The sequence below is a fragment of the Lemur catta genome, chromosome 17 (assembly GCF_020740605.2).
Source record: "Lemur catta isolate mLemCat1 chromosome 17, mLemCat1.pri, whole genome shotgun sequence".
NCBI classification, from domain to species: Eukaryota; Metazoa; Chordata; class Mammalia; order Primates; family Lemuridae; genus Lemur; species Lemur catta.
Window position 1 is genome coordinate 50,418,409 of NC_059144.1, and position 25,369 is coordinate 50,443,777.

A 25,369-nucleotide genomic window follows, 5' to 3' on the forward strand; every position below is an offset into this window, starting at 1 on the left:
CACCCCAGGGAGGGTGCGGGTGTCCGAGACCCGCGCGAGGGGCGCGCCCAGGTGGGGCCTCCTGAGTCGCCCGGAGCCGGAGCCGGACCGAGGCCGCCGTGACCCTCGCAAGGCCGTGCGCTCCGGCCCCCGCCGCGTCCCCGCCGCGTCCCCGCCTGGCCCCGCCAAGCCCCGCACTGGAGGCCTCCCCCGGGGTGGGGCGGGAAAGTGTGGCCTCGCTCACGGCCGTCCCCAGGGCTCGGTCCCGTCCCGGGGCTGGAGAGGGGAGCGGGGACAGTGGGCAGAGCGGCCCGGGCTCCTGCGCTCGGGGAGCGGAGCGCGTCGCGGTCGTCCCGGCCCCCCAGCCCGCCGGCGTCAGCGCCGCCCCCGCCGCGCTCGCGCAGCTGTCACCTCGGGGGCGGGCCGGGAGCAGGGGCGGGGCGCGGGCCGGGCCCGGACGGCGCTGCCATTGGCCGCAGTGGGTGAGGCCAGGCGGCCGCGGCGACAGGAGCCCCGCCCGCCCCTCTGCGGCTGGGGCGGGCCCAGGCGGATGAATGAAACCGGGGTGGGCTGCGCGCGGCGGCCAGAGCGTGGAGCGCAGCGCGGGCGCCGGCGGGGACGGTGAGTGCGCGGGGAGCGGGGCGCGGGGCGGGCGGGGACGGTGAGTGCGCGGGGCGCGGGGCGCGGGGCGCGGGGCGGGCGCCGCCGCGGGTGCTGCCCAGGTGCGCCGCCCTGACCTGCTGACGCCAGGGGCGCGGCAGGTGCCCGGTGATGGGGGGCGGGTGGTGGCGGCGACAACGAGGTGGCGCCGGGGCTGGCGTGGCGGGGGATGCGGGTGGGGCCGAGGCCCGGGCACCAGCCGCCCCCCAGCCCCTCCGCGGAGGGAGGGCGGGACCGAGGCGAATCAGATGCAAAATTCGCCCCTTGTCGCCGCCAGCCTGCCAGGCAGGAAGCCCCGAGCAGCGCGAAGGCGGGCGGGGTAAGGGGACATGTGGAGGGACGGGGATGGGTCGTGGCGGGGGCGGATGGACGGAGCCGCCTGGGCTGGTGGCCTGGGCACCAGCTGGCTGGTGCCACCTGGCTGGTGGCCAGGAGTGCTCCAGCCCGGCAAGGGACAGACGCGCGTCCCCCGCGATGCAGCGCGCCGGGGCTCACCCACCTGCGGCGGATGCTGCTGCTGAGTCAAGGAGGAAATCGTCATGCTCGCAAGTTTCGCGCGGGCGGCTTTGTTCGCGCCAGCGCCGCTCCAGACACCTCGGGAGGGGCGGGCGGAGCAGCCCTGCGTCCCCGTCCCTGCGGCCCCGTCTCTGTCCCGCCTGGGCGCCCCGGGGGTACAGGCGGAGGCCAGGGCTCCCGGGCGACTCTGACGACTCTGACGACTCCGACGGGGGTGGGGGCGTCCCTGGCCGGGATGGGTGGCAGGAGGGTGCCACGTGGCCCCGTGGGTGCCCCCGGCCCAGACCGGGAAACCCAGGCCGTCGCAGCGCTTCACCTCCGCCGAGAAGCCGGCCGGGCACTTCCAGGTCAGGGCGGCCACTCAGGGCCCCGCCTGCCCCAGGAGAGAGAAGCCGCCGGGTCCTCACACGGGGCCGCGGTCTCCCTGCCAGGCGTGCGGGGCCCCCTTCCCCGCTGCAGTCGGACTTGGCCATGGGGCTGTTTTAGCAGGAGGCCTTGGAGCCTCGGGAGCTGTCCCAGCCGCGGAACCAGGTTTTCAGCCGATGCTCCTCGGCCGCACTTTGGAACTCAGGTTAACGCTGATCGGAAACGGGTCTGGGGAGCCGGGCGCTGTGAGGTTTCCGTTCCCTGTGCTTCCCAGGCCTGCGGACTTCAAAGAGGGCACACCTTGCCTTTAGCGGCTCCTCTTATGATCCTAGTAATGATACTAGCAGTGACAGCAGGAGCTGCTGAGCACACGACCGAGCCAGACTCCGCTAAGCGCGGCGAGCGTCGGCCGTGTAATCCCCACGGCAGCCCCCGAGAGCTGCTGCCGCTCCCGTTGCGTAGACAGAGCGCAGAGGCATCAAGCGGTTAAGGGATTGGCGGAGGCCACACCGCCGGGGCGGGGGAGGTTTGAGCCCACCTGCCTCCAAACTCGGCTCTTGGCTGTTCCATAGTTCTGTCCTGCGGCGGGAAAGAGCCTGAAGTGCCAGGCCTGAGACTCAGAGCAGTGACCCGAAAGGTGAGCCCACAGCTAAGGACACCAAGTGTGTGGCCCAGATAGTCAGTGCTTGTGGGACAGGGAGGATGTCTCCCCGGGGCAAGCCCACACGGCCCAACGCCCCTCGTGCTGCTGGAGGGAGAGAGGAGGGGGCCTCTGGGTTGGCCCCTGATGCTGGCTGGAACCGGATTGCCCAACCCGCCCTGCATGGGCACCTGTCCTGCCTTCCTGCTGGGCAAGGCCAGCAGGTGCTGCCTGGAAAATTCTTCATGGGGTTGCGTCCCTCCTGCATGGCTATGACCTAATCCGTGGCTTATGGGGCGTGCCCCCTGAAGCAGGTGCTGGGGAAGCCCGGACAGTGGTGGGGAGAGTGCGGGGCATGGGTCAGGGCGGGGCGGCCCGGGTGCTGGGAACAGCGGCTGGGTGGGCAGATGTGCCTTCCCTGCTAGAGCAGCTGACTCCCAGTGACTGACCCAAAGCCGAGCTGGCCCCCACTGTGCCTCTGGTGGACCCTAACCCCAACCCCGGGCTCGACAACCCCAGCTGCAGTGTGAGCCCCAGGTCTGCGTCTGACCTCCAGTGGCAATGGTTTTCTCAGCCCGTGTGGAACCAAAGTTAACTTGGCAAGCTTAGCACAGCACCTCTGACGTCCCTGACCCAGGGGTCTCTGCACGTGTTAATCCACTGCCCTGGTGGGTGCTGCTGAGCCAATACAAATCTGTGGCTTTGGGACGCGTAAGCTGGGACGAGTGGAGTCACTGAACTCTCCCAGCCATTGTGCAGGTGGTTGGCGGTGTGAGCTGGGGGTCCACGGCCAGGGGAGAGAGAGGCCACGGGGGTGACCAGCTGGGCAGGGCAAGAGGGTGACATGAGACGCACCCTCCTGCTTCCCCGCTGCTACAGCAAGCTGGGCGTGGACAGGGGCTACAGAAATGTTCCCTCCTGGGCCACGTGACCTCCTCATTCTCACCAGTGGCAAAGAACCCATTGTTGGCTTTTGGAAGGGACACACGATAGTCCTCGAAACCTCCCCCCCACCCGCTTTTGTTCTGGGCGTCGGCTGCTTGGCTGGCCTCTGAGTAGTCTCGGTGTGAGCCGACGTGGGCAGGACCTGGCTATAGACCCCTGCGTGGAATCAGACAGGCCCTTGGGTGGCAGGGGGCCTGGGTTGGGGAGGGAGGCACGGTGGCTCATGTGTCTGTGTGACTGGTGGCACTGTGGCCCTGGTGGGGGCGGGGGAGGACACTGGACCCTGGGCTGTGTCCTCCCTGGGTTGCTGCAGAGTCTGGGGTCTTCCCTCCTCTGGCCCTCAGCCGGCCTGCTGTCCTTGGACTCTCCCCGCCCCCCTGTGTCCCCAGTCACCACGGCACAGCCTGCCTCTCTCTAGCATCACACGGAATTAGGCTCTTGGACCACATTTCTGGGGGAGGGTGGGAGCTTTTTCAAACCACGTGCCTTTTGCAAAAGCTGTTCATGGGGTAGCCCAGAACCAGGGTCAAGCATAGGGTGAGGGTCCACGTTCCAGTGCCCCTGGTCACCGGGGCTGGGGGCTTCCAGCATGTCCTCTCTGCCCCCTGCGGGCCCGGCTTCCCCTGAGCCCCCCTCCCCCCACAGCCCTTCCCTTGGTGGCTTTTTTGTCTGGCAAGCTTTGGAGGGTCCCAGAGGCCTTGTTCCTCGGCCCCAGCCACAGAGAGAGCTTGGGACCCTCTGGCCTTAGTGTGACACTCCATCCAGCCCCCTGCATTTTGTCAGGGGGCCCAGCCCTTGGGAGACACTGCTGGCCTGATATTAAGACCCATGGCCCTAGGAGCCACCTGAAAGCAGACTGGGCCAGGTGTGCTGGCAGGTCCCTCATCTGGACAGAGCCTGCACCCCCAGACATCCATCCCTTCTGCATTGTGTCCCTCCCACATGTTGGGGGACCAGGTTTGTGCCCCTTTGCTGGCAGCTCCTCTGAGCCGCCCACTCTTCCCTTCCACCCCCCGGCCCCCATGCCCTGCAGTGCACAGGGCTCTCCTGGAGGAGGGACATTGAGGGCACCAGCCTCCTTGTCACCTTCACCCTCTACTTTAGGGCCCAGCCCCTGCGCCCCTGCTGGCCCCAGGACAGAGAGTCCCAAGGCTGGGGAGCAGGAGCCCCAGGGTCTGGCCCTTCCCCAGAGGACAAGGAGAACGGCGAAAACCATGGGGACCCTCACGGCGATCCCCAGGTTGTGACCGTCACTTAGTGTTTACTGATCAACGCCAAAGCGCGAGGGGAGTTGGGGGCACATGGGAGCGAGAGGCAGGGGGGTGGGGGTGCGAGACCCGCAGGGGGGTGGGGGTGCGAGACCCGCAGAGGGGCCCCCCTGGACTCCGGGTCTGGGGTCTGCATTCCTGGGCCCACTGTGAGTGGAGGAGTCAGGGGCCCATTCCCTCCTGCTCCTGACCACATGCTGTGGGGAAACTGAGGCTGAGAGGAGCCCTGTGATCTACCTGGCTTGGAGACAGCCTTTCTCTGCTTCTCGAATCTGCCCTTGCATGGTGGGGGGAGGGTTTTCAGCTCCATGGCTGGAACGTAGAGTCGGGAAGAAGAGAAGCCTGGTGCCCGGCGCCCCAGCTCACCCTGCCCTCCCCACACTCCCAGGGTGGTGGGTGCAGGTGAGGGCACCAGGTGTCCGGGGTGGACAGCAGGTCACTCAGGAGGGACGGGTCCTTCCAGGGCGGGCCTGGTGCCTTGTGTCTGGGCTCCCTCTCTCAGACAATCCTGCATTGTTGGCCTCCAAGCAAAGCAGCCGGCGTCCTGTCCCCAACCTGTGCGAGGTCGCCAGGTATGCAAAGTGGGGCGTACCAGGCACTGCTGGCCACCCCAGGTCCTGCCACCCACATCTGTAGTTACCTGTGGAAGTGAAAGCTCCCTTCACCCACCCATCTGAGGAAGAGATGCCAGGAGGATTTCGGAGGCAGGAGAGAGAGTCCCAGGGTGTCACAGGGGTGGGGGGCTGCTGGTGCCAGGAGGGGCTGGCCAGGCAGGCTGTGGCCTCAGAGCCATCGGGTGCTATGGGGAGTCCTGGCGCCGCCTCCTGCACTTTGCTGGCTGGAGCCTAAAGTGAAAGGAGAAAGGACCCGTGGTTCTGCCTGGCCTCCGAGCTCCCGGTGGGGTTTCGGGACTGACCCTGGCGTGTCCCCTAACATGGAAGTGGCACTCACTGCCTGCCCACCCCAGCTCCAGGCCTCCCTGGGGACGTTTAGCCAGACAACCCCGCAGGGAGTTGGGCAGGCCAAGGCCAGCGTCTGGCCACTCGAGGCTTAAAATATTACTCAGAAGCCCTGTGCCTTTCTACCGCTCACGGGGAGTCAGCGCTGTGCAGACAGCCCGCCAGGACAGGAGGGGACACACGAGCCCAGGGAAACACGGAAGCAGATGTGGACACGTGCAGAGACGGGCCGGGACCCAGCTCCCAGAGACGGGCTGTGCCGCTCGGGCTTCCTACAGGCCAGTTGTCCGGGGCTCGTCTCTAAAAGCCCCTGGCCGGGTGCTCTGGGCACAGGCGAGGAGCAGGCAGCACGTCCTGCCCCGAGACACAGCTGACCGACCCGGCCAGTGTGGGGAAGTCGGAAGACATCTCTGGTCATCGGTGGTGTCCTCCTAAAATAGTGAGCACAGGCACACACACAGGCACACACACAGGCACACACGCAGGCACACGCACACACAGGTACACGCAGGCACATACAGGCACACACGCAGGGACACACACAGGGACACACGCAGGCACACACGCAGGCACACGCTCAAGCACACCCACACACAGGTACACGCAGGCACACACAGGCACATGCAGGCACACACACCCTCCACTGACATCCCAGGTCTCCACCTGGGCCAGAGGCTCTGGGCACGCGTCATCCTCCCGCTAATCATCTTGACCTAATCCTGGACTCTGACTACCCCCGGGCCCCTGGCAGCCGCCCGGCCCCCTCCCGCCTCCCGCCAGGTTGTGGGTCAGACCCAGGGCAGGCCTGGCGGGTGTCGGCTCCCTGGGAAAGGCCCCCCACGCCCCACTCAGGAGTGGAGCGTGGTTTGTGCTCTCCCAGGCCCAGAGAGCCTTCCGGGCTCCATCCCGGCCTCCCCGGCCCCAGACATTCTCCCACGGGATGAAGACCCAGGAGCAGCGGGCAGCGGGCACGGGCCCAGAGGTGAGCAGGTGCTGGGTGGGCCACAGGCAGAGCCACCAGCCCGGCTCTAGGCGCTGCTCCACAGGGTCCCTCCCGACTGCCGGCTTGGCACGAGCGTCCCCCGGGCCCTTTGAGGGAGGTCTGTGGGAGGGGCATGTCCTTTGAACTTGGGCCGGAGGTGAGGGCTGCCTGCAGCCCCTTCCCAAGTGCCGTCGTGGGGGGATGTGTTCACATGTCAGAAGAAGCCAGTGTGCTTGCTGGGGGAGGCTGCACAGGTGGATCTGGGGCGAGGAGCCGTCACTCGCTGCTGCAGGTTCCCAGCTTGGGAAGCCGGCACGCCTGTCCTCACAGTCAACTCCACACGAGGAGCTTTAGGCATGCACATGTGTGTGCACACACATGCACCCACACCCACACATATGTGCACACACCTGCACACACATGCACACACCCCCACACATGAGCATGCACACATGTATGTGCATGCAAACACACATGTGCGTGCATGCACACATGCACACGGCCCCAGAAAGGGGAGCTGGGAAGGGCCAGCTGCCTTTGTCCCTGGGCCCTGCTGCAACGTCCTGTCCTCCATGGGGGGCCAGTCTGGGGTCAGGGTTCACTCTAAGCTCTGCTTCCAGCCCCCAGCCCTGCCAGCCTGCCCACTAGGGGCCCGAGACTCAGAGCCGCAGAACTGCTGGCCTTAGCAGGGACAGCCGTCATGAGCCCTGGTGTCACCAGCAGCAAGGACAGATGTAGTGTTCACCTGGGTTTGGCTCCTTGGAATCTAGTGGATTCCAGAAACAAGCCTCCACATGAGAGGCCCAGATCGTGCCGTCCAGGGAACTGATGGCCGTGACCCCAATGGGGTGGGGGACGGCTGTGTCCCCGGAGCCTGCGTCTGGCTGTCCAATTGCAGGCTGGCTTCTGCGGCAAACGTTAGTTAGCCTTGATGCTCAAGTCCTGCCCTGTGTGTTTGGCCAAGGACACCTGTGGGTCGCGGCCAAGTGTTGACATAAATGCAGGCATGCACCTCGCAGGGCAGAGCCCCCTCCCTGCCACTCACTGGCACACTGGGTAAGCGTCGGTGCTTAGGAGCAGGAGTGTGAGACCCACCACCAGTGATGCAGCCCCCCCCCGGGGCAGCAGGGACGATGCCAGATGCCCCTCGCTGGGACTGCTGTATACGAGCTCAGCTCCAGCCCAAGCCTCGGCCTTCCAACCCAGGTGCCGCCATGAAGGAGGAGCAGCCTTCTGAAGAGGGAGTTCCAGCTTCGGAGGGAACCCGGAGCCGGCGCTCTCCGGCGCGGGGCAGATGGCACACACTGCTGTGCGTGCGCTGACCCGGTGGCGGGAAGTGCAGGGCGGCTCCACAGTCGGCTGCTGTCGGATCTCACAGGTCTCCAGAACCGGCCCGGCACCATGCAGTTCTTATTGATACCACCCTTCGCTCTAGCGGGCAGCAAGCGGCAGGTCGCCTGGCCGGTACTAGCAAAGGATTTTAAATAACGTGGGCTGAGTTTGTATATTTACATCACAGCTTTTCATTCCGGCGAAACTGGCACTAACTTGGAGCTATTTGGACACTACATACAGCTCGTTCTTTTCAGTCGTGGCTTCTATTCTAAGTACGAAGTCATCCTGTTTCTTTGTGGCCTTTGTTAATCACGAAGGCTTAGCAATCGGCTTCCTGTAAACCCCATGTGGACCTGATCCCCCTCGCCTGCCTCCCCGGCAGCGGCTGGTCCCCGAGCGGGTGTTTGAAGCAGCTGGGATCTGGGCCCCGGCGTCTGGGCCCGCGGTGGTGCCGTGGGCTCTCCCGCGCTCTGCGCACGAGTGCTGGTGGGTTCTGAGCAGCCCGCACAGCCGGGCAGACCCTCTGAGCACAGCCCTGCACCCACTCAGCACGGAGCACGGGCCATTCTCCATGGCTGGGCTGCTTCCCTCGGAACTCTGTCCTAGCCCGGGACGAGGTCTAGTCCCCTGTTACTCGTGTGTGCACATGCATGTGCACCCTGACCTCCAGCACAATCCTCAGGGCTCCCCTTGGCTCCGTGTGCATGTGCACAGGTATGTTTGTGTGCACCGCCAAGAAAAAGACCAGAGGGAAACGCACCCAAACGCTGTCGGTGGTCTCTGGGCGTCGGCGTTTGGGTAACTTCGGGTTGAGCCTCTTATTTGCTTCTCCTCGCTCCATGCGGCTGCTCAGCTTCGGGAGCCCGTCCCAGTTTGGGCTGGTGGGTGGCACAGCCGCTGCCTCACCTCCGTCCTGCCCGGGGCTCACGCCCGTCCCTCTCTCCTGCGCGATTCCTGCAATGCGAGCCCGGCTGCACGTGGCCCTCGGGACACCAGCTCCACTGCCCGCAGGTTCACGTACGTGGACGTGGGTCACATTTAGTCCCCGGGAAGCGCTGAGCGTTTGTCCTGCACCTTTCCTGACGCGGCACCTCCCACACGGAGCCCGCCCGCCTGCCCGCTCGCAGCGTCAGCCGCAGGTAGAACTACGGGCCGGTGCGGCCCCTGGGGAGTGGCTGCTCCGAGTTTTTGCTCCATGGCCTCCAAATACGTCTGCCGATAGCCCAGCAGTCCCGGCTTCCAAAGTAAACAGCAGGTCTGTGTGTGAGTGCCACGTGGCTGGGCACGGCTCTCTAGACAATGCCAGAACACAGCTGTGACACAGGCACCGGGCTCTGCAGCCGGCCATGGCCAAGTCCTAATTGCCACTGCAGGCCACGTGGCCTGGGCCCAGTCATTAGCCCCTGCGGTCCCCTTCCCTCAGCTTTAGGGCCTGGGACGAGGCCTGGTACACAGTTGGCGCTCATGTGCACGGTCGGTGCAGGGACCCCACTCAGCACTGTGCGGTGGGGCTCTCCACGGCCCAGCGCATTTGTCCCCAGGGCCCTGGGGAGGCCGGAGGGGGCCGGGGGAGGTGTGGCCTGACAATGCCACAGAGGAGTCACGTGGTGGCCACACGGCAGCCACTCGCCCGCTGCCCAGTGATCAGTGACACGGGTGGACCGAGGGGCCCAGTGCCGGTGGAGGATGTGGCAAGGGGACTGAGAGCCACCAGCTCTGGGGTTCAGTCCACGGGGTGGGGGTCACTGTGTGCCCCTGGGGAGGGGCTGTGCCCGCCCCTGCCACCCGAGTCCTGTATATCGGCAGCTACAAGAGAAAGTTGTGCCTTTATTTAAAAACACACTAAGTGAAGCCCACAGTTCGCGTCCCCATGTGTGAGGCATGTCTGTCAGCGAAGGTGCCTCCCAGCCCCACCACGCAGCCGCTGGCATGGCCCTGGGTGCCCAGCGGGACTCTGCCTCTGCCAAGGCTGGTGGCTAGGGGGGTCAGTGCAGGGACGAGTGTCCGCGTCGTCCTGTCACCTGGCCACAGAGCCCCGCACAGCCCCGTTCAGCGTCCAGAGAAGTGTCCCGAGAAGTGTGCAGCCGACGGGGCGGCTCCGGGGGGCTCAGGGCCCCTCCTCGCACCCCCACCTCCCAGCGTGGGACCTGCATGTCCCCTTGTGGTGCCGAAGGGCAGGAAAGCTAGTGGGTGTGAAGTTAAGGAAGCCGGGTGGGTCCGCTGATCCGCGTGGAGGTCCCTGCGGGGCCAGCCATAGGGCAGCTCCACGGCTGGGCAGAGGCCAGGGTGCGGGGACCCCCTGGGCTTCCCCCCACTCTCCGAGTCGTGGCCTCATTCTGGTGGGCTCTGCTCCCATCGCAGCCCGAAGCCGCACCACCGAGGAGACAGCTTCTCTTTCCCACGGTCCTAACCACGTGCGGGAGCCACACCCTGTGGCCGGGCGGGGCTGGGGCCCACCCCGCGGCTGAGCAGTGGCCGTGAGACGCGACGCCCTGAGTGTGGGTCTGGCCAGAGGCGCCCTGGACTGGGGAGGGGGGGACTGGTCAGAGAGGGGCCCAACCGACTCCACGCCAGGCCACAGAGCCACGGGCCACCGGGGTGCCAGGGTGTGCCAGGACGGCCGTGCCAGACCCAGGTGCTCACGGGGAGAGGCCAGCCTGCTAACCAGCGGTCCCTCCCGCAGGATACTCCAGGCCCCTGGGGTCCCGCTGGGCGACAGCCCCCACACTGCTGAAGCTGCCAGGTCCCCCACCGCCAGGCTCCAAGATGCCCCAGCACTCGACAGGGGACAAACCCTTCACCTCAATGCTGCCATTGACCTTCCCCAGCCCGGCGCCAGCGTTGGAAAACGGGGTTGAGCACATGCCCCCCATCGGGCGGGCGTCGCTGGGCTCGCCCCTGAGCCCCGGCTCCCTGTGCTCGGCCGCCCACAGCCCCCTGGACGCCTGCAGCCAGCCCCTGTGCGACTTTGAGAAGCGCGGAGCCCGCGTGGCCCACGAGATGCGCTACGTCTCGGCCGGGCCACAGAGCACGGCGTGTGGCTGGCGGGCCTTCGCCCCCGCGTGTCTGCAGGCCTTCAACACGCCCAAGGGCTTCCTGCTCTTCCTGTGCGCGGCCTCGTTCCTGCAGGGCATGACCGTGAACGGCTTCATCAACACGGTCATCACCTCCATCGAGCGCCGCTTCGACCTGCACAGCTACCAGAGCGGGCTGGTGGCCAGCGCCTACGACATCGCCGCCTGCCTCTGCCTCACCTTCGTCAGCTACTTCGGGGGCAGCGGGCACAAGCCGCGCTGGCTGGGCTGGGGCGTGCTGGTCATGGGTGCCGGCTCGCTGGTGTTCGCGCTGCCCCACTTCACCGCCGGCCCCTACGAGGTGCAGGTGGACGCGGGGGTGGCCGCGTGCCCAGCCAACCACAGCACGGCGTGCGGGGGCCGCGCCTCGGGCCTGTCCGGCTACCGGCTGGTCTTCATGCTGGGCCAGTTCCTGCACGGCGTGGGCGCCACGCCCCTCTACACGCTGGGCGTCACCTACCTGGACGAGAACGTCAAGTCCAGCTGCTCGCCCGTCTACATCGGTGAGTGCGCTGGGGGTCGGGCTGGGCAGGGGGCTGCAGGGTGGTGCTGGTGGGGGCGGGGTGGGGGGGGACGAGGACCAGGGGGCTGCCGGCCCAGATGCTCCCGTTGAGCCCGCAGTTCCGCCTGAGCACCCGAGGGAGTGGAGGTGATGTCGCCTTTCCTGCCGGGAGCCTCAGCTCCAGCCCCGCCCTGCGGGGGACACTTGGCACAGCCACGGGGCACAGGGTGGGGCCTGGGTCTGTGGCTCTGGGGCCTCACCTTCTGCCCAGAGCTTCATGCTCACCTGGGAGGAGTTTCGAGTGTGGATAAGTGACTCGGGACAGCCCCCAACCACACCTCTGACCACACCCCCGGCTCCCCGGGGCCACGCCTGCTCCGTGTCTGGGGGCGGGGGGAGGGCACAGGGGGAAGGCGCGGGAGAGTCAAGACCTCAGGGAAAACCACGAGGCGGCTCCCGCCAGAGCTCAGTGTCCTGGCCACGCATGTGGCCGGGGTCCCCCCCTGTGTGGTGCGGGGCAGGGAGCCCCCGTCTGAGGTGACCTGGGGCCTCACCCACCCGCCCCCTCTCCTGCGTGTCCCTCTAGCCTGGCCCTGCCGAGGCCACCTCAGGGACGGTCACAGCGAGCCTCCGGCCAGCACTTCAGGCCCCGCCGGACTCCGCGGTTACGCCCTCGGTTCCTCACGTGCCCCGTGAGCTCTGTCCCTCCTGGCCACTGGCGGTGGCCATCCGAAGGCCCGAGGGCTCACAGAGGGTCATGTCACTCGGGGAGGGGACGTCCCGCCACGCTGACCCTTCCAAACCTGTCTGTGGGCGTGAGAGAGACCAGGCTGCAGCGGGCCCGGCCCAGCCCCTCCCAGGGCAAGTCCCCGGAGCGCTGGGACGCGGCCCTCCCCCTGCAGCGTGGGGCGTGGGGGTCTCTGCTCCCTCTCAAGGGGCTGGCGCCATCCATGGCGGGCTGCGAGGGGAATTTTTAAGTCGATACTGACCGATGTCAGACCCAGGAGGCTGCACTGGCCAGCGCAGCTCCAGGGGGTCCAGGTGGGGCAGACAGGTGTGGGGGCGTCTGTTAGGAGGGGCTCCGTGCAGCCCCAGGGCCCCCCACAGCGCCGCATGGCGGCCCCAGCGCCTCTGCTTCCCTTGCAGCCATCTTCTACACGGCAGCCATCCTCGGGCCCGCCGCCGGCTACCTGATCGGAGGTGCCATGCTGAACATCTACACGGACGTGGGCAGACGGTGAGTGACCCGGGCAGCACCCCCGCCTGCCACCCACAGGGACAGCAGCAGGAGGGCCCGCGTGTCCCTGGGATGTGGTTCCGACCAAGCAGGGTCCACGTGGGAGTCGTGCTGGGCGTGGCTGGGCGCCGGGCCCGCTGGGCAGAGGGGCCAGGGCTGGCTCCGCTCTGGACGGCTCCGGGTCTGTGGGTGGCGCTGGGAGCCTGGCCTGGCGGAGGCGCGGGGCGGACGGGCGGCAGCCTGAGGCCTGAGTGATCCAACGCCCGGGGGGCCCTGGCCACGGTTTCTCTCAGTGGCCTGAGATTGTTTTGTTTCCTTCATTTCCTTGTATCTTTCCTTTGTGGCACCCAGTTTTGTAAATTTAAGCTGGAAAGTGGGAAAACCAGAGGGACAGAGGGAGGGACAGAGACCAAGACACAGAGACGGGGAAGGGGCTGGAGGGGCTGGCCTGTGCCCTCGCTGTCCGGGCTCTGCAGGGTCCGTCCTCCCCTGCGTGCAGGGCCTGCCCCTGTTACTTTCCCCGACTGTCCGCTGAGCTGCGGCGTCACAGGCACCACGACCCCCTGGGGCTCCTTCTGCAGCTGGGCCCCTCGTCGGGGTTTCCAGTGCTCTGACCCTGTGAGACCTCGTGACCCTCTCCGCGGTCCCCCCTCCCGCCTGGGACCTGCCTGCTTTGCACGTGGGGTGCTGGGGGCTGGAGGCGGAGCCGGGGCCCAGCCCTGCAGGTGGCCGTGGCATTTCTATGCTAGAACAAGGCGGGAGCCCGCCCGAGCCGGCTGGCTGAGGCCTCACGGGGTGTCGGTGCTCCCTGCGTCCCTTCTGTCCCTTGTGTCTCTCTCTGCTGCTCCGCTCTGGGCCACCGCCTCCTCCCTGTGCTGACTGTTCCTGGGAGCCCGGAGCTGGGCTCCTCCAGTCTCCCTGCAGAGTGTGACACGCCCTGATAGTCCCTTTGCGGGGAGCTCCTGGCGAGCTCCAGCTGGGCCCTCTGCCCTGAGCTTCCAGAGGCCCTGGGGACGCCATCTGTCACCCTCGGCATTGTGGGGAGGGACGCCTCGCCCTGCTGTTGCTTGGAGAGCTGCCGCCCCACCCCCGCAGCCCTGCTGTGGTCTCACTCTGAGCACCGGGCCACGGGCAGCGTCTCGGGGCCCCCGAGCGTGGGTCGGGGTGTGGAGCCGTCCGTCCCGGGGGATGGCCGAGCCAGGGTGCTGTTTGCTTTAGCCGGCAGGGACGGGTGGGCCTGCGGCTGGCATCGCTCTGGGCCTGTGCTGACCAGGGACCCTGGAGGTCTCCCCTGGGTAGGAGCCAGGTGGCCGCCCGGTACATGCGCTGTGGGGGACGCGATGGCCACACGCTGACCCAAGTGCCACTGCCTCTTTCGACAGGACGGAGCTGACCCCGGAGAGCCCACTGTGGGTGGGCGCCTGGTGGATCGGCTTCCTGGGCGCGGGGGCTGCTGCCTTCCTCATCGCCGTCCCCATCCTCGGCTACCCCCGACAGCTGCCAGGTGGGCTTCCCTGCCCCAGCCCTGCCCCTCCCCTGTCCCGTCCTCCTCTCGCCATGGACGAGGCCACAGCAAACCCCGTTCTCTGGAGCGGAGCCCAGATGGAGAGACGCCCGCGGCCGTGCGCAGGGCAGGGCTGGCCAGCCGAGTGCGGCTGTCCCGGGACCTCCCCTCTGCCCGGCGGCAGCCCCCTGGGCCGTGGAACGGCCCGTCAGCCTCCCCTTCCCGCGGGGCCCACGTGTGGCCCTCACTCTCGCACCTCCAGCCTGTCACGTGGCACTTCCTCACACGGCTTCCGTCCGGCGCCCTCCACCCCGGGGCTGCCCTCGCGCACGGACGTGGGACTGTGACATTCCCAGACCCAGCAGGGGGAGGAGGGGCCTCCCGCTGACAGCCTGTCCTTCCAGGCTCCCAGCGCTACGTGGTCATGAGGGCGTCGGAGACGCAGCAGCTGAAAGAGGACAGCCACGGGGCCACGAACAGCCCGGACTTCGGGAAAACCATCCGAGATCTGCCCCTGTGAGACCTGGGGGGTCGCCGAGCTCTGTGTCCTCAGACCCGCTGAGGGCCCCATGGGGAGGGTCAGGGTGACCCCTCCAGAGTCCCACGGGGGAGGGCCCCTGTTGTGACCCTCCAGTCCCTGGAACTTGGGCTGAAATGTTGTGGAACAGCAAACAGAGCCACTTGGGCCAAGGCCCAGGCCCGAGTTAGGGCTGCACCCGCCGTGGTCCCAGGCAGCGTCTCAGCCCACCAGGGCCCTGCACCCTGGTGGGACAACCCAGAGCCCTGAGCTGTTGGGGTCTTAGAGGGACAGCGTGGGGGCTGGAGGGTCTGGGTCTCTCCTCTGGATTGAGCCTTCCCCGGGGGGCTCTCCCTGGGCTGGGGGTGGTCCTTGGGGTGGTCACTGCCCGAGCCCTCTGAGGGTTCATGTCCCATCAGCATGTCCCTGAGCTCGGCTGTGTGGTGGGCCGGGGGAGGACAGAGTCAGGGCCCGGGCGGCCCACGGGGGCTGTCCGCTGTGCAGGGGCAGGGCTGAGGCAGGGGAGTAGGTGCCTCACAGGGCTCTGCGGTGGGGCTTCCCCGTCCTGCGAGACCCCTGAGGGGCTGGGAGCTGCCTGCTAAGGGGAGGGCACCCCCCGGCCGGGCCCACCCAGGGCCACCTTGGCCAGGGCTCGCGGGTACGTCCTCAAGGGGCCGGCCCTCCCTCCCCACACTCGGGTCCTGAGCCTGGTCCCCGCCTTGGCCGTGGGGACCCTGGGTGTCCTGCTCTGTTCAGTGACGAAGAGGTTTATGCCCAGGGCCGTCCCCGGGCAGCTGCTGGCAGTGAGTAAGTGCTGGAACCTGGTGCCCTCTGCTAAAGCCATGACTAATTCTCTGGGCAAATTCGACACAAGAGTTTCAGCTGAGCGACCTGCAGGCTGGGATTAGGAAATGAGGAAGTTCGTGCACCCTTGGGAGACTCAGGGCCCCTCCCGACCAGCCGAGCGTCCTGAGCCCGGGCTGGGCTGGGCAGAGCCCCAGGGGAAGCCACCAGGGCACTGACCCCCACCCGGTCCTCACAGCCCGGCCCAGCTGGGGCAGCACCCGCTCTAGGAGGGGACTTCCTCCCGTCCCGTCTTGCCTCTTCTGTTAGGACGTGGGGCCCACGTAGCTTGGGCCTCTTCAATCCCAAAGTTAGAAAGTAAACTTTGGAAGAACTGGGCTCCCCTGTTTGGATCAGGGCGGGGACAGAAAGGCCTGCCCGTGCCCCTGTGCAGCGAGTCGGGGCGAAGCCGTGCGCACCGCTGGGTGGTCAGTGCAGCTGGTGTGCGGCAGCCCCTCCGGCGAGGGGCCTGTCGAGAGCCAGCCAAGCCCACCCAGGGCGCCTTGGAGGGGCCCCCATTCCAAATCCAAAGGGCTCCTGGCCCCACCGTCTCCTGGGGCTGGTGGCCGAGAACGGCCCCACTGTCGGTACCCCGTCCCCCTGCCCTGGGGACCCGTCCAGTCCTGGAATGGTGACCCCTGCCCCCCAGCCAGCTCCCTGGCTGGCACCACTGACCGGGGGTGATTGAATAGGGCCTTGGGCCACGTGGGGTCTCCCCCGACCTGCAGCCGAGGCTCTGGCCAAGGGGTGATAAAATTCTTCTGTAAACAGTAACCGCAGCTTCTGGGACAAGCGGGCCACAGACTGGGTCACAGGGTCTCTAACTGCCAGAGCCCAGCCCTGCAGCCCATCTGTGTTCCTCTGCACCCCACCCCACCCCCTCCCTCCCAGGACTGGGGCCCTTTGTGCTCAGGGGAAGAGGTGACAGCCTGGGGAGCAGCAGTTTTTTCACACCTGGATCTGGCCCACTCTGACCCTCTGTCTCTTCTCTCTGGTCTCCATACTGCTCCTCTGTCCAGCTCCCTCTGGCTACTCATGAAGAACCCCACGTTCATCCTGCTCTGCCTGGCAGGGGCCACGGAGGCCACGCTCATCGCCGGCATGTCCACATTCGGCCCCAAGTTCCTCGAGTCCCAGTTCAGCCTGAGTGCCTCCGAAGCGGCCACCTTGTTTGGTGAGAAACCCGAACCTGGGGTCCTCTGCTTTTCAGTAGCTTTCAGATGAGCTGGGGTCTTGGAGGACATCTTCTAGAAGGATCCAGACAGGGCACACACGCTGGGCGAGGGTCCCGGCCCAGGGTGCAGGAGCTGAGGTCGCCCTGGAGCTCCGCGAGGAGGCCGTGCTGCACCACGGCACTCACCAGAGCTGCCCGGTGGGCGGGCAGGGCTGCGCCTCCGCTGGGGGGTTGGGAAGCACCACCACGGCCGCCGACCAGGTGGGAGGGCCGGGTGGGAGGGCCGGGTGGGCTCCGCCACTCGCCAGCTGGCCTCAGCCTCCGAGATTGGCTACGGGAAGGGTTTGGGCCTGGCTGTAGCTGTGGGCCCGGCTGTAGCTGTGGGTCCGGCGGCAGGTGTCCCAGGTCTGCAGAGGGTGGGCCCCTTCTCTGCCAGGGTCCCCCAGGAACCCTGTGCCACCCCGTGACCTGCTCGGCAGCAGCGGCTGGTGTGTGGGGTCGTGCTGGGCACGGGGGGGGGGCAGGAAGCCTGTGCCCATCCCTCAGGGTTCCACTCTGGGGCCCTCCCCTCTCACCCCGCCCGGCCTGGCCCCTCCCGGCTGACCCCAGGCCCCCGCCCAGGACAACTCCCTCCCTCCCAGCCCCCCTCCCTGTGCCACCCCCACCCCCTGCCCAGGGGTCACCCCCCCTGCTCCCTTCACTGGGTGCTGTCAGCCTGGAGGCCACGTGCCAGCTAATCCCAGCTTCGTGCCAGAGGGTGGTGGCCGTGGGCTTCTGTCACAGCTGCAGGGACTCAGCAGGGGCTACGTGGGCAGAGAGCGTGGTTGCCCTGGGGGCCACTGGAGGAGTGACCGGCCTTCCCGTCGGGGCAGGGGCTACTGGGCCCCCTCCCAGTTCTGCCCTGCCCTGCCCCTCCCTGCAGGCCCTGGACGGGGCACCGGGGCCTCTGCCTGCAGCTGGGCAGTGGTTGATCCCTCTGTGCCTCGGTTTCCCCACCTGTGGAGTGGAGATAATAAGAGCGGGGCTAATGCCACACCCCCGGGGCCTCCCCAAGTCCCACCGAGCCCTGCCCTGTCCGCAGGGTACCTGGTGGTGCCGGCAGGCGGCGGCGGCACATTCCTGGGCGGCTTCTTCGTGAACAAGCTGAGGCTCCGTGGCCCCGGCATCGTCCGGTTCTGCCTGCTGTGCGCCGTGGCCAGCCTGCTGGGCATCTCCGTGTTCTCCCTGCACTGCCCCAACGTGCCCATGGCGGGCGTCACGGACAGCGGTGGCAGGAGGTGAGGGCAGGCGCCCGGGTCCAGGGAGGCCCCTGCACAGCAGCCTGGGCACCAGCAGTCCCTGGGTGGGGTGGGGGGGTCGCGTTTGGCGAGGGCAGCGCAGCACCAGCAGGGCAGTGCCCCCCGCACACGGTGCCCCAGTGACACCTACGTGGAACGATGCCAAGTCGGCCCAGCTCTGTCCCCGGGGAGGGTCCTGTCCCTCTCTGGCCTCAGCCTTCTCTGTAAAACGGGACAATCACGGCCCGGCTCCCGGGACCTGTCCCTGTGTTGACATGAGAGTGGCCTGGGGTCGGCTCCTGGTGTGCCCTGGTGGGGCTGTGAGGGGCAGCCAGCGGGTGGCAGCTGGCGAGGCCCAAATGCCGCACAAGCCTGCACCGTGGCCCAGGCTTGTCCCCCGGGAGTTCCCGCGGCAGGTGCGATGCTGCAGGTGCGGCGGGTGACACGGGGAGGCGCAAAGCCCTCCGTGGCGCTGTCAGACATCGCAAGCCAGGGCACAACCGAGAGTGTCAGGAAGGTGCCCACCGTGGAGGGCCACACCCGCGAGGGACTGGGGAGGTGCGTCCCTGGGCCGGCTCCGAGGAGCACCGTGAGGCAGAGAAGACAGAGGGCTGGGCGTGGGCGCAGCGTGCTCTGACTCGAGTGGGAAGGGGAGGAGCACACCTGTGGTGGCCACCGCGTGCGCGTGTAGATGGCCTCTGCCAACGCGGGGCCCGGCCAGCCTGCGGCTGCAGACCGGGGGTGGGGGCCTGGGGGTGTCTCTTCCTGGGCACTCTTTGGTAACTTATGCAGCGCCTGTGACCGCGTTGCCAGCCCCCCAAACCAGCCAAAGCAGCAGACTAGGAAAGCGCCCTGCACCCGCGGCAGGCGCAGCGGAGGGCCTGGCTGTGCCCGCGTGGCACCCACAGGCCATCTCACCACTCGGGTGGCGCAAGCTCAGAGAGTCTGTGGACCCAGGGCGCAGGCTGGGTGGGGACAGGCCGTGCTGTGAGGCTGTCCCTGTGCCTGCGGTGCCCACCTGGCCCTGGCCTGTGTCCCGTCACCCCTGTCCCCCCACAGCCTCCTGCCCGAAGGCCGCCCCAACCTGACAACGGCCTGCAACGCCGCCTGCGGCTGCCGCCCAGAGCACTACAGCCCCGTGTGTGGCTCGGACGGCGTCACCTACTACTCGCCCTGCCACGCGGGCTGCCATGCAGCCACCGCGACCGGCCCGGGCGGCCAGAAGGTGGGTGGGCCACTGCCCGCAGCCCCTGCCCCCACCCGGGCCCTGGGAGGGCCACTCCTTCCTCCGGTAATCAGCGCTGTTTGGGCTCCTCAGGTGTACCGAGACTGTAGCTGTCCTCAGAATCTGTCCTCTGGCTTGGGCCAGGCCACCGCAGGGACATGCACTTCCGCTTGTCAGAGAAAGCCCCTCCTCCTGGGTTTCGTTTTCGTTGTAATTTTCTTTACGTTCCTCAGCAGCATCCCCGCGCTCACGGCGACGCTACGGTAAGCCCGGTTTGCGCTTGTCCGGAACCTTCTCTTGCAGCCCTGGAAGGTGGAGCTCTGCAGATCCCGAGACAGGCTGGGGACATGCCCGGCCCCCCCACAGCAGGCCTGCCTGCCTCTCCCTGACCTCCGGCGAGGTGCCTGCCACCTGGGGAGGTGGTGGTGTGGCCAGGGGCGTGGCCAGGACTCGGCTGCCGGCATGGGGGTGTGACGTGGCGTGCAGCCCACCTCTCGGGTACCGATGCTGCGGTTTTCTATTGCAGGTGTGTCTGTCACCGGCAGAGATCCTTTGCCCTGGGAATCCAGTGGATTGTAGTTAGAACACTAGGTACTGTGTGGCGTGACGTGGCCACGGTCGGTTGTGCAGTGTGTTCACTGCACAAGGGCACCCAGGGGGGTGTGCATCCCAGCGCCAGGCAGTGTTCCTCGGGGAAGAGCTCCATTCCCTAAGTGACCACTAGAGGGGCCCATGGTCATTCATTTGCCCAGTGGGTTTCTTTCCCTTGGAGTTCCTGGGAACTCCCCACCCGCAGCCAAGTCCCCTTTGCCCGCGAGAGCCCCTGAGAATCCCAGAGCCTGTCGTTCCGGGTCCCTTGACTGCCCGGCACCCCGTCCACCCGCGTGTCAGGCGCTGAGCGAGCTTCTGTCCGCAGGGGGCATCCCGGGGCCCATTGCCTTCGGCTGGGTGATCGACAAGGCATGTCTGCTGTGGGAGGACCAGTGTGGCCGCCAAGGCTCCTGCCTGGCGTACTGGAACTCGGCCATGAGCCGCTACATGCTCATCATGGGGCTGTTGTACAAGGTGAGCCCGGCCTCGGGGAGGGCTCTGCGAGTCAGCGCCAAGGAGGGGAGCGATTCTTCCCGGGCGGCTTGGGCTCGGGGACACCCCGGGCTCTTCCCCAGCTCAGCCCCAGCCCCGTGTCACCACATAGACGTCCCATCCACATTCCGCACGTGCTGGTTGCTGGGACTCAGGACATGTGACGGCCACAGAGGGAGAGCAGGCCCGGCCCGGGGCCGCCTTCTGGGTTCACGCTCTGAGCCCCAGCAACCCCCAGCCCAGGCGTAGGGGCGGCCCGCACTCCCCGGCTTCCGGGGGCCCCTGCTTGCTGGGCCCCGCTGTTGCCTGGTGGCTCCCGCAGCCGAAAGCTCTCGGGAAATACAAGTGGCTCCTTTCTGGGCCTGTCCCACCCCAGGGGCCTTGGCGGAGGGCGAGTGGCATTAGTTTCCGCGCCCGCGAGCCTGACTCACGTTTCTCAAGCTGCCCAGAGAAACTTCCTGCTGTCACTCTTGGCGTGTGCTACCCAGGAAGAAATGTGGTACTTATATTTTGAATTTCCCCCATTAGAGGAAAAATCACAAAACCTTCAAGATAAAATGGAACCCCAGGGCCAGCTACCGAGAGGGTCTCGAGGCTCTTCCGTGGGGGGCAGACACCCAGGTTCTGCGTGTGGAGCCTGTGGCCCAGGCGCTGCGGGGACGGAGCCTCGGGGAGCAGGGGAGGGGACAGACCAGCCGGCTTGTCTCCCTGGTCAGCCCCCTGTGGCAGCGCAGTGGTGAGCTCACAGGGACGCACAGCCGCCCCTCGAATCCGAGAGGTCAGTTCTCTAGGTTTCAGTTACCTGAGGTCAACCGAGGTCTGAAAATGTTAAATGAAAAATTCCAGGAACAGCAATTCGTAAGTTTTAAGTTGCACACCGTTCTGTGTAATGGGATGAAATCTTGCGTCCCGCCCAGGACGGGGTCTGTGCAGGGTCTCCACGCCGCAGACGCTCCTGCCTCTCTGTCACTTGTGGCCGGTGTGGTTGTCAGATCCGCAGGCAGGCGTCACTGTTGAGGGGCTGTGTTCTCATAACTGTCAGCCTAAAATAATCAAAAGTCTCAGATCCAGTTAAAAGAGTTTATTCAAGGGCAAAGTTTGAGGGGGGCCATCCGGGGACACACGAACACCAAAGAGTGGTGACCAGCACTCCCGGGGCAGGGACAGTGAGGACGGCTGACACAGGCAGTTACGTCTTAGCACAAAGGCCGGCATCTGGCGTGAGACTCGGTTGGCTGCTGTTGACCCTGCTCTCAAGAGGGTGCTTGACAGTCTGTCGTTCGGAGGTGGCCCCCGCAGGTGCTCGGCGTCCGCGACCGAGCTGGGGTTGGCAGAGGCCCCGAGAGCCCGGCTGACAGGTGAGGTTTCAGCATGGAGGGCGAAGGCCAGGGTCAGGCACAGAGAAGAAAAGCAGCCAGGCTGCGTCTGCCGTCCCCAGCCCTGGTGGCCTGTTAGGAACCAGGCAGAGCAGGAGGCGAGCGCTGGGGCAGCAAAGGGTCCCCTGTCTCTGCGGCCGCTCCCCACCACTGAGGCCCGCCCTGTCAGGTCAGCGGCGTTGGATCCTCACAGGAGCGCGACCCCGCTGTGCCCTGCACGTGTGAGGGGTCTGGGCCGCGGCCGCTTGTGCGAATGTAACGCCGATGAGCTGCGGTGGAGCGCGGGCGCTGACTGGCAGAGGTCTGACGGCACGGAGACCGCCGTAGATCGATCGCTCTCAGACCGCGTGCAAACCCAGCTGTGAGCGCAGGTGGCGAAGTGACGACAACAGAAATAAAGAGCACGAATCTAATGGGCTTGAACCATCCCGAAACCACCCCCGCCACCCCTGCTCTGTGGGAAACTGACTTCCATCAAACCCGTCGCTGGGGCCAAAGAGGTTGGGGACCACTGCGTTACGTGACTCAGTTTCCGGAGCTTAGCCTTGCCCCTTGGCATAATAAATCTGGAAGGTCCTGAGAGCTCTTCTTTTCACCTGGCCCTTATGTCACTTAACGATGGCCCCAAGTGCCAGCGTAGCGGTGCCGGCAATTCGGATCCGCTGAGAGAGGAAGCACGGGGGGCCTTGGCATTACCTGGCTGGGCTCGGTGCCCCCCAGGGGTTCAGGTGCCGCTGGGGGTCTTATGCCCCAGGATGGGGATGAGGTGGGGCCACTGTGCAGCTCCCAGGAAGTGTCTGGAGGCCACGGCCCCGCCCCGGCACCCCGGGAGCACAGGCGGCCACCGTGCCGTGTCGCCAGGGTGAGGTTTGGCTCCAACGGCACCGGCTTCGGGGCAGTTTCAGAAGGGATTTAGGCACCTTAAACCCTGACGACTCTAACCTGGTTACATCTACAAAGACCCCATTTCCAGAAAAGATCTCGTTCACAGGCACCGTGGTGAGGAGGTGGGTGCCTGTTTCTAGGGGCACTGTCCCCCCCACGGCCAGACCTCCCACCTCCTCCCGACCCCGGTTTCCAGCCAGCTGGCGGTTTCCTCCCGCTCAGCGCTAGGGACTGGTTACGTGGGAAGGTGTCTCTCCGGAGCAGGCTGGGTTCCGGGGGCTTGTGAGGAAGTGACCCGGGGGGGGGTGGCGGGCAGGTCTTGGGGACTCTCCAGGCCCAGCAGCTCCTCCCCCCACAGGTGCTTGGCCTCCTCTTCTTCTCCGCCGCCTGCTTCCTGTACCGGCCCCTGGCAGCGTCTTCAGATGGCCTGGAAGCTTCTCTGCCCAGCCAGTCCTCAACATCCGGCAACCCCATGGACCTCCAGCTCCGGAGCGACGCCTGACCACCTGCCCACCCGCCGCAGGGACACTGGAAGCCCCTCGCGTTTCCCGAGCCGCGCACACCACCTGCCACCGACTTCTCCGCAGGGCTGGCCCCTCCCCAGAGCTGAGGGTCCCGGGGGAATTCGCACTGGATCCTGGGGCCCAGCGCTGTCCGGGTGGAGGCTGAACCCCGAAGGCACTAAGTGACAGAAGCGTGAGGCGCGTCCGAGACGTGAGGCTCCCCCGACGGTGCTTCTGAGCAGGGCCGCTGCGTCCGTGGGCTCCTGCCCAGCCCCGACTTCCCGGGAGAGACGGCAGCGCCCGTGGGTGACTCCTGCTCGTGGGACCTTCCACGGGACCTGTGGTTTACAGTCTGCTGTGACCTCCTGTCCTCAGGGCCGAGCAGCCCTGCGGTGGGAGCCACGTGCACAGACAGAAACGTGTGGACCATATTTTTCACAAACCGTATTTATAGAACTTGTTTTGTACCCGGTCGTGTGGGCGTGGGCAGGCGTGGGCAGGGGCTGTGAACCCGACGCCCAGACCTGGCCTGTCCGGCTGTGGGATGTCTGTTTCTGGGTGTCCTTAGTTAAAACTCCGCACATGTAAATATATTTTATTACTTAAACCAGACATCCCTGAACAGTGTATTTTATTTCTATGAATTTGTGAAGTTGGCGGTTTTGCCTGTCCTCTGGGTGGGTCTCTGTGCGTTTGGCCAGCCGAAGGCAGGGTCCCTGCCACCGTCCCCAGGCCACCGTCCCGGCTCCCTGCCCTCGGCCCTTCCATGAACGACCTGGGCTCCGTCCTCGCACACGGGGATTCAGGACGGGCGGCGCAGGACAGCGTGTGTGTGTGTGTGTGTGTGTGTGTGTGTGTGCGCGCGTGTGTCTGCCAGTGCGTGCACACACGCCTGTGTGGAAGCTCAGGGAGGTCTGCTGTCTGCAGCGGCTCTAGGGGCCCTGGCGGCGGGGACCCCGTGGGAGAGCCCCACGGGAAGACACAAGCCCTGGCCCCGGCCACATGCGTGGCCCTCGGTGGCCCTCTGAAGTCAGACAAAGGTGGGGAGGTTGGGCAGCCAGGAAACAGCAGAGCCGACCTGCGGGACCAACGCCCCCGGGATAGCAGCGGTGGAGACGGCTGAGCAGCGTCACCACCCGCAGGGACGTGGAAGGTGGCAGATGTCACAGGCCGGTCAGCTTTGCTAGCTTCCCCCAGTGGTAGCATCTTGCAGAACTGTAGTTTAACACCAAGGGCATTTGCCTTGGTACCACCTGCCAATTCCATTCAGATGTCCATGTGCATGTGTGTGTGTGCATGCATGTGTGTGTGCGTGTGCATGCATGTGTGTGTGCATGCACGTGTGTGTGTGTGTGCGTGTGCATGCATGTGTGTGTGCATGCATGTGCGTGTGTGCATGCACGTGTGTGTGTGTGTATTAAGTTACATACAGTTTTATCTCCTGCGTAGAGAAAACCTCCTGTGCAGGTTCATCACCTACGACCCTGGCTGGACCCCATCACAGGGCACGGTGAGGATTAATCGCTTCGTCCACGCCGAGCTCTGGGGACGCAGCTGGCCACAGCCTGCACGATGGCCGTCATCCTCCTCAGCCACACGGTGGTCCCGTTCTGGCCTGAGGCTGGAGGCTGGGGGTCCCCGAGGTCCGGTGGCACAGGGGAGTGAGGACCTTCCAAGCACTTCGTCTCCTGCCAGCTCCTCGCGGGACGCGGACCATGAACCGTGGGCGCGATTAGCCTGAACGAGCATTTGCATTTAGATTTACTTTAGCCAGCAGCACATGAGCGAGGCGTGTGCGATAACCGTCTAATGACTGCCACACGTACAACCCATTTGTTCTCAGCCGGCTGCTGCGGTAATTACATCTCTGTTGTGTTTAACTCATGACTGGATCATTTACTCCGAGTCGTGCTGGCCTTGGACCGCAGGCTCTCGGGAGCCGCCGCCGGAGCTGAGACCGAACGCGCATCCTGGGAGCCGCTCTGCTCCGGCCGAGCCCGGGATGGGGGGCCACAGACGCCTGCGTCTCACGGGGCACCTGCTCCCGGGGCCGCCCCCAGGCACCCGGCCAGGACAGAAGCCACAGAACGTGAGGCGAGGATGAGGACAGCAGGCAGGCCGGGGGGGGTGCGGCCACGCACACGACGCCGTCTCAGTCGCCGACCCGTCAGCTCGTGGTGCCGAGCTCTGGCTGCAGCTGCCATGTCCCATCCAGGAGCGGCTGCTGCTGCGCCCAGCGGTTGACACTGCGCAGGTCACAGCCCAGGGGCCGGAGCCGCGGCACGTGGCCAGCGTGCGTCCCAGCAGCACCGGGTCTCCATGGCGCCCTGTGTGTGGCTCTGAGGGGGACTTGCCGGTGATCTCTCGGGGCGTGTCCCACGCTTCACCCCGAAACCGCGAGACAGGTGCAAGGCAATGCAGGGTGACCACGTGCTTCGCGTGCACACACTGGTCCCCAACAGCACCATGGGGTCCCTCAGGCTACGGGGCAGACCTGGGGGTCCTGCACGTTTTACTTC

General features: G+C 66.4%; 1 protein-coding gene across 3 annotated transcripts; it reads left to right on the plus strand.

Annotated features, from left to right (window-relative positions):
* Positions 1–534: 534 nt before the first annotated feature.
* SLCO4A1 (solute carrier organic anion transporter family member 4A1) lies at positions 535–23,462 on the plus strand. 3 transcript variants are annotated; one of them, XR_006729628.1, is made up of 13 exons: positions 535–600; positions 10,334–11,227; positions 12,373–12,463; positions 13,846–13,967; positions 14,372–14,483; positions 16,347–16,501; positions 17,583–17,778; positions 18,838–19,003; positions 19,097–19,266; positions 19,530–19,594; positions 19,920–20,068; positions 20,463–21,962; positions 22,706–22,792. XR_006729628.1 is itself a non-coding variant. In XM_045529324.1 (12 exons), exons 2-12 carry the CDS (start codon positions 10,417–10,419, stop codon positions 22,847–22,849), a joined length of 2,181 nt encoding a protein of 726 aa, XP_045385280.1. In that variant the 5' UTR covers positions 535–600; positions 10,334–10,416; the 3' UTR covers positions 22,850–23,462. The 3 variants fall into 3 exon arrangements, 2 of the variants coding, with proteins under 2 accessions (XP_045385280.1, XP_045385281.1); XM_045529324.1 differs by lacking the exon at positions 20,463–21,962 and having other exon boundaries at positions 22,706–23,462; XM_045529325.1 differs by lacking the exon at positions 22,706–22,792 and having other exon boundaries at positions 20,463–22,038.
* The last annotated feature ends 1,907 nt before the right edge of the window (positions 23,463–25,369 follow it).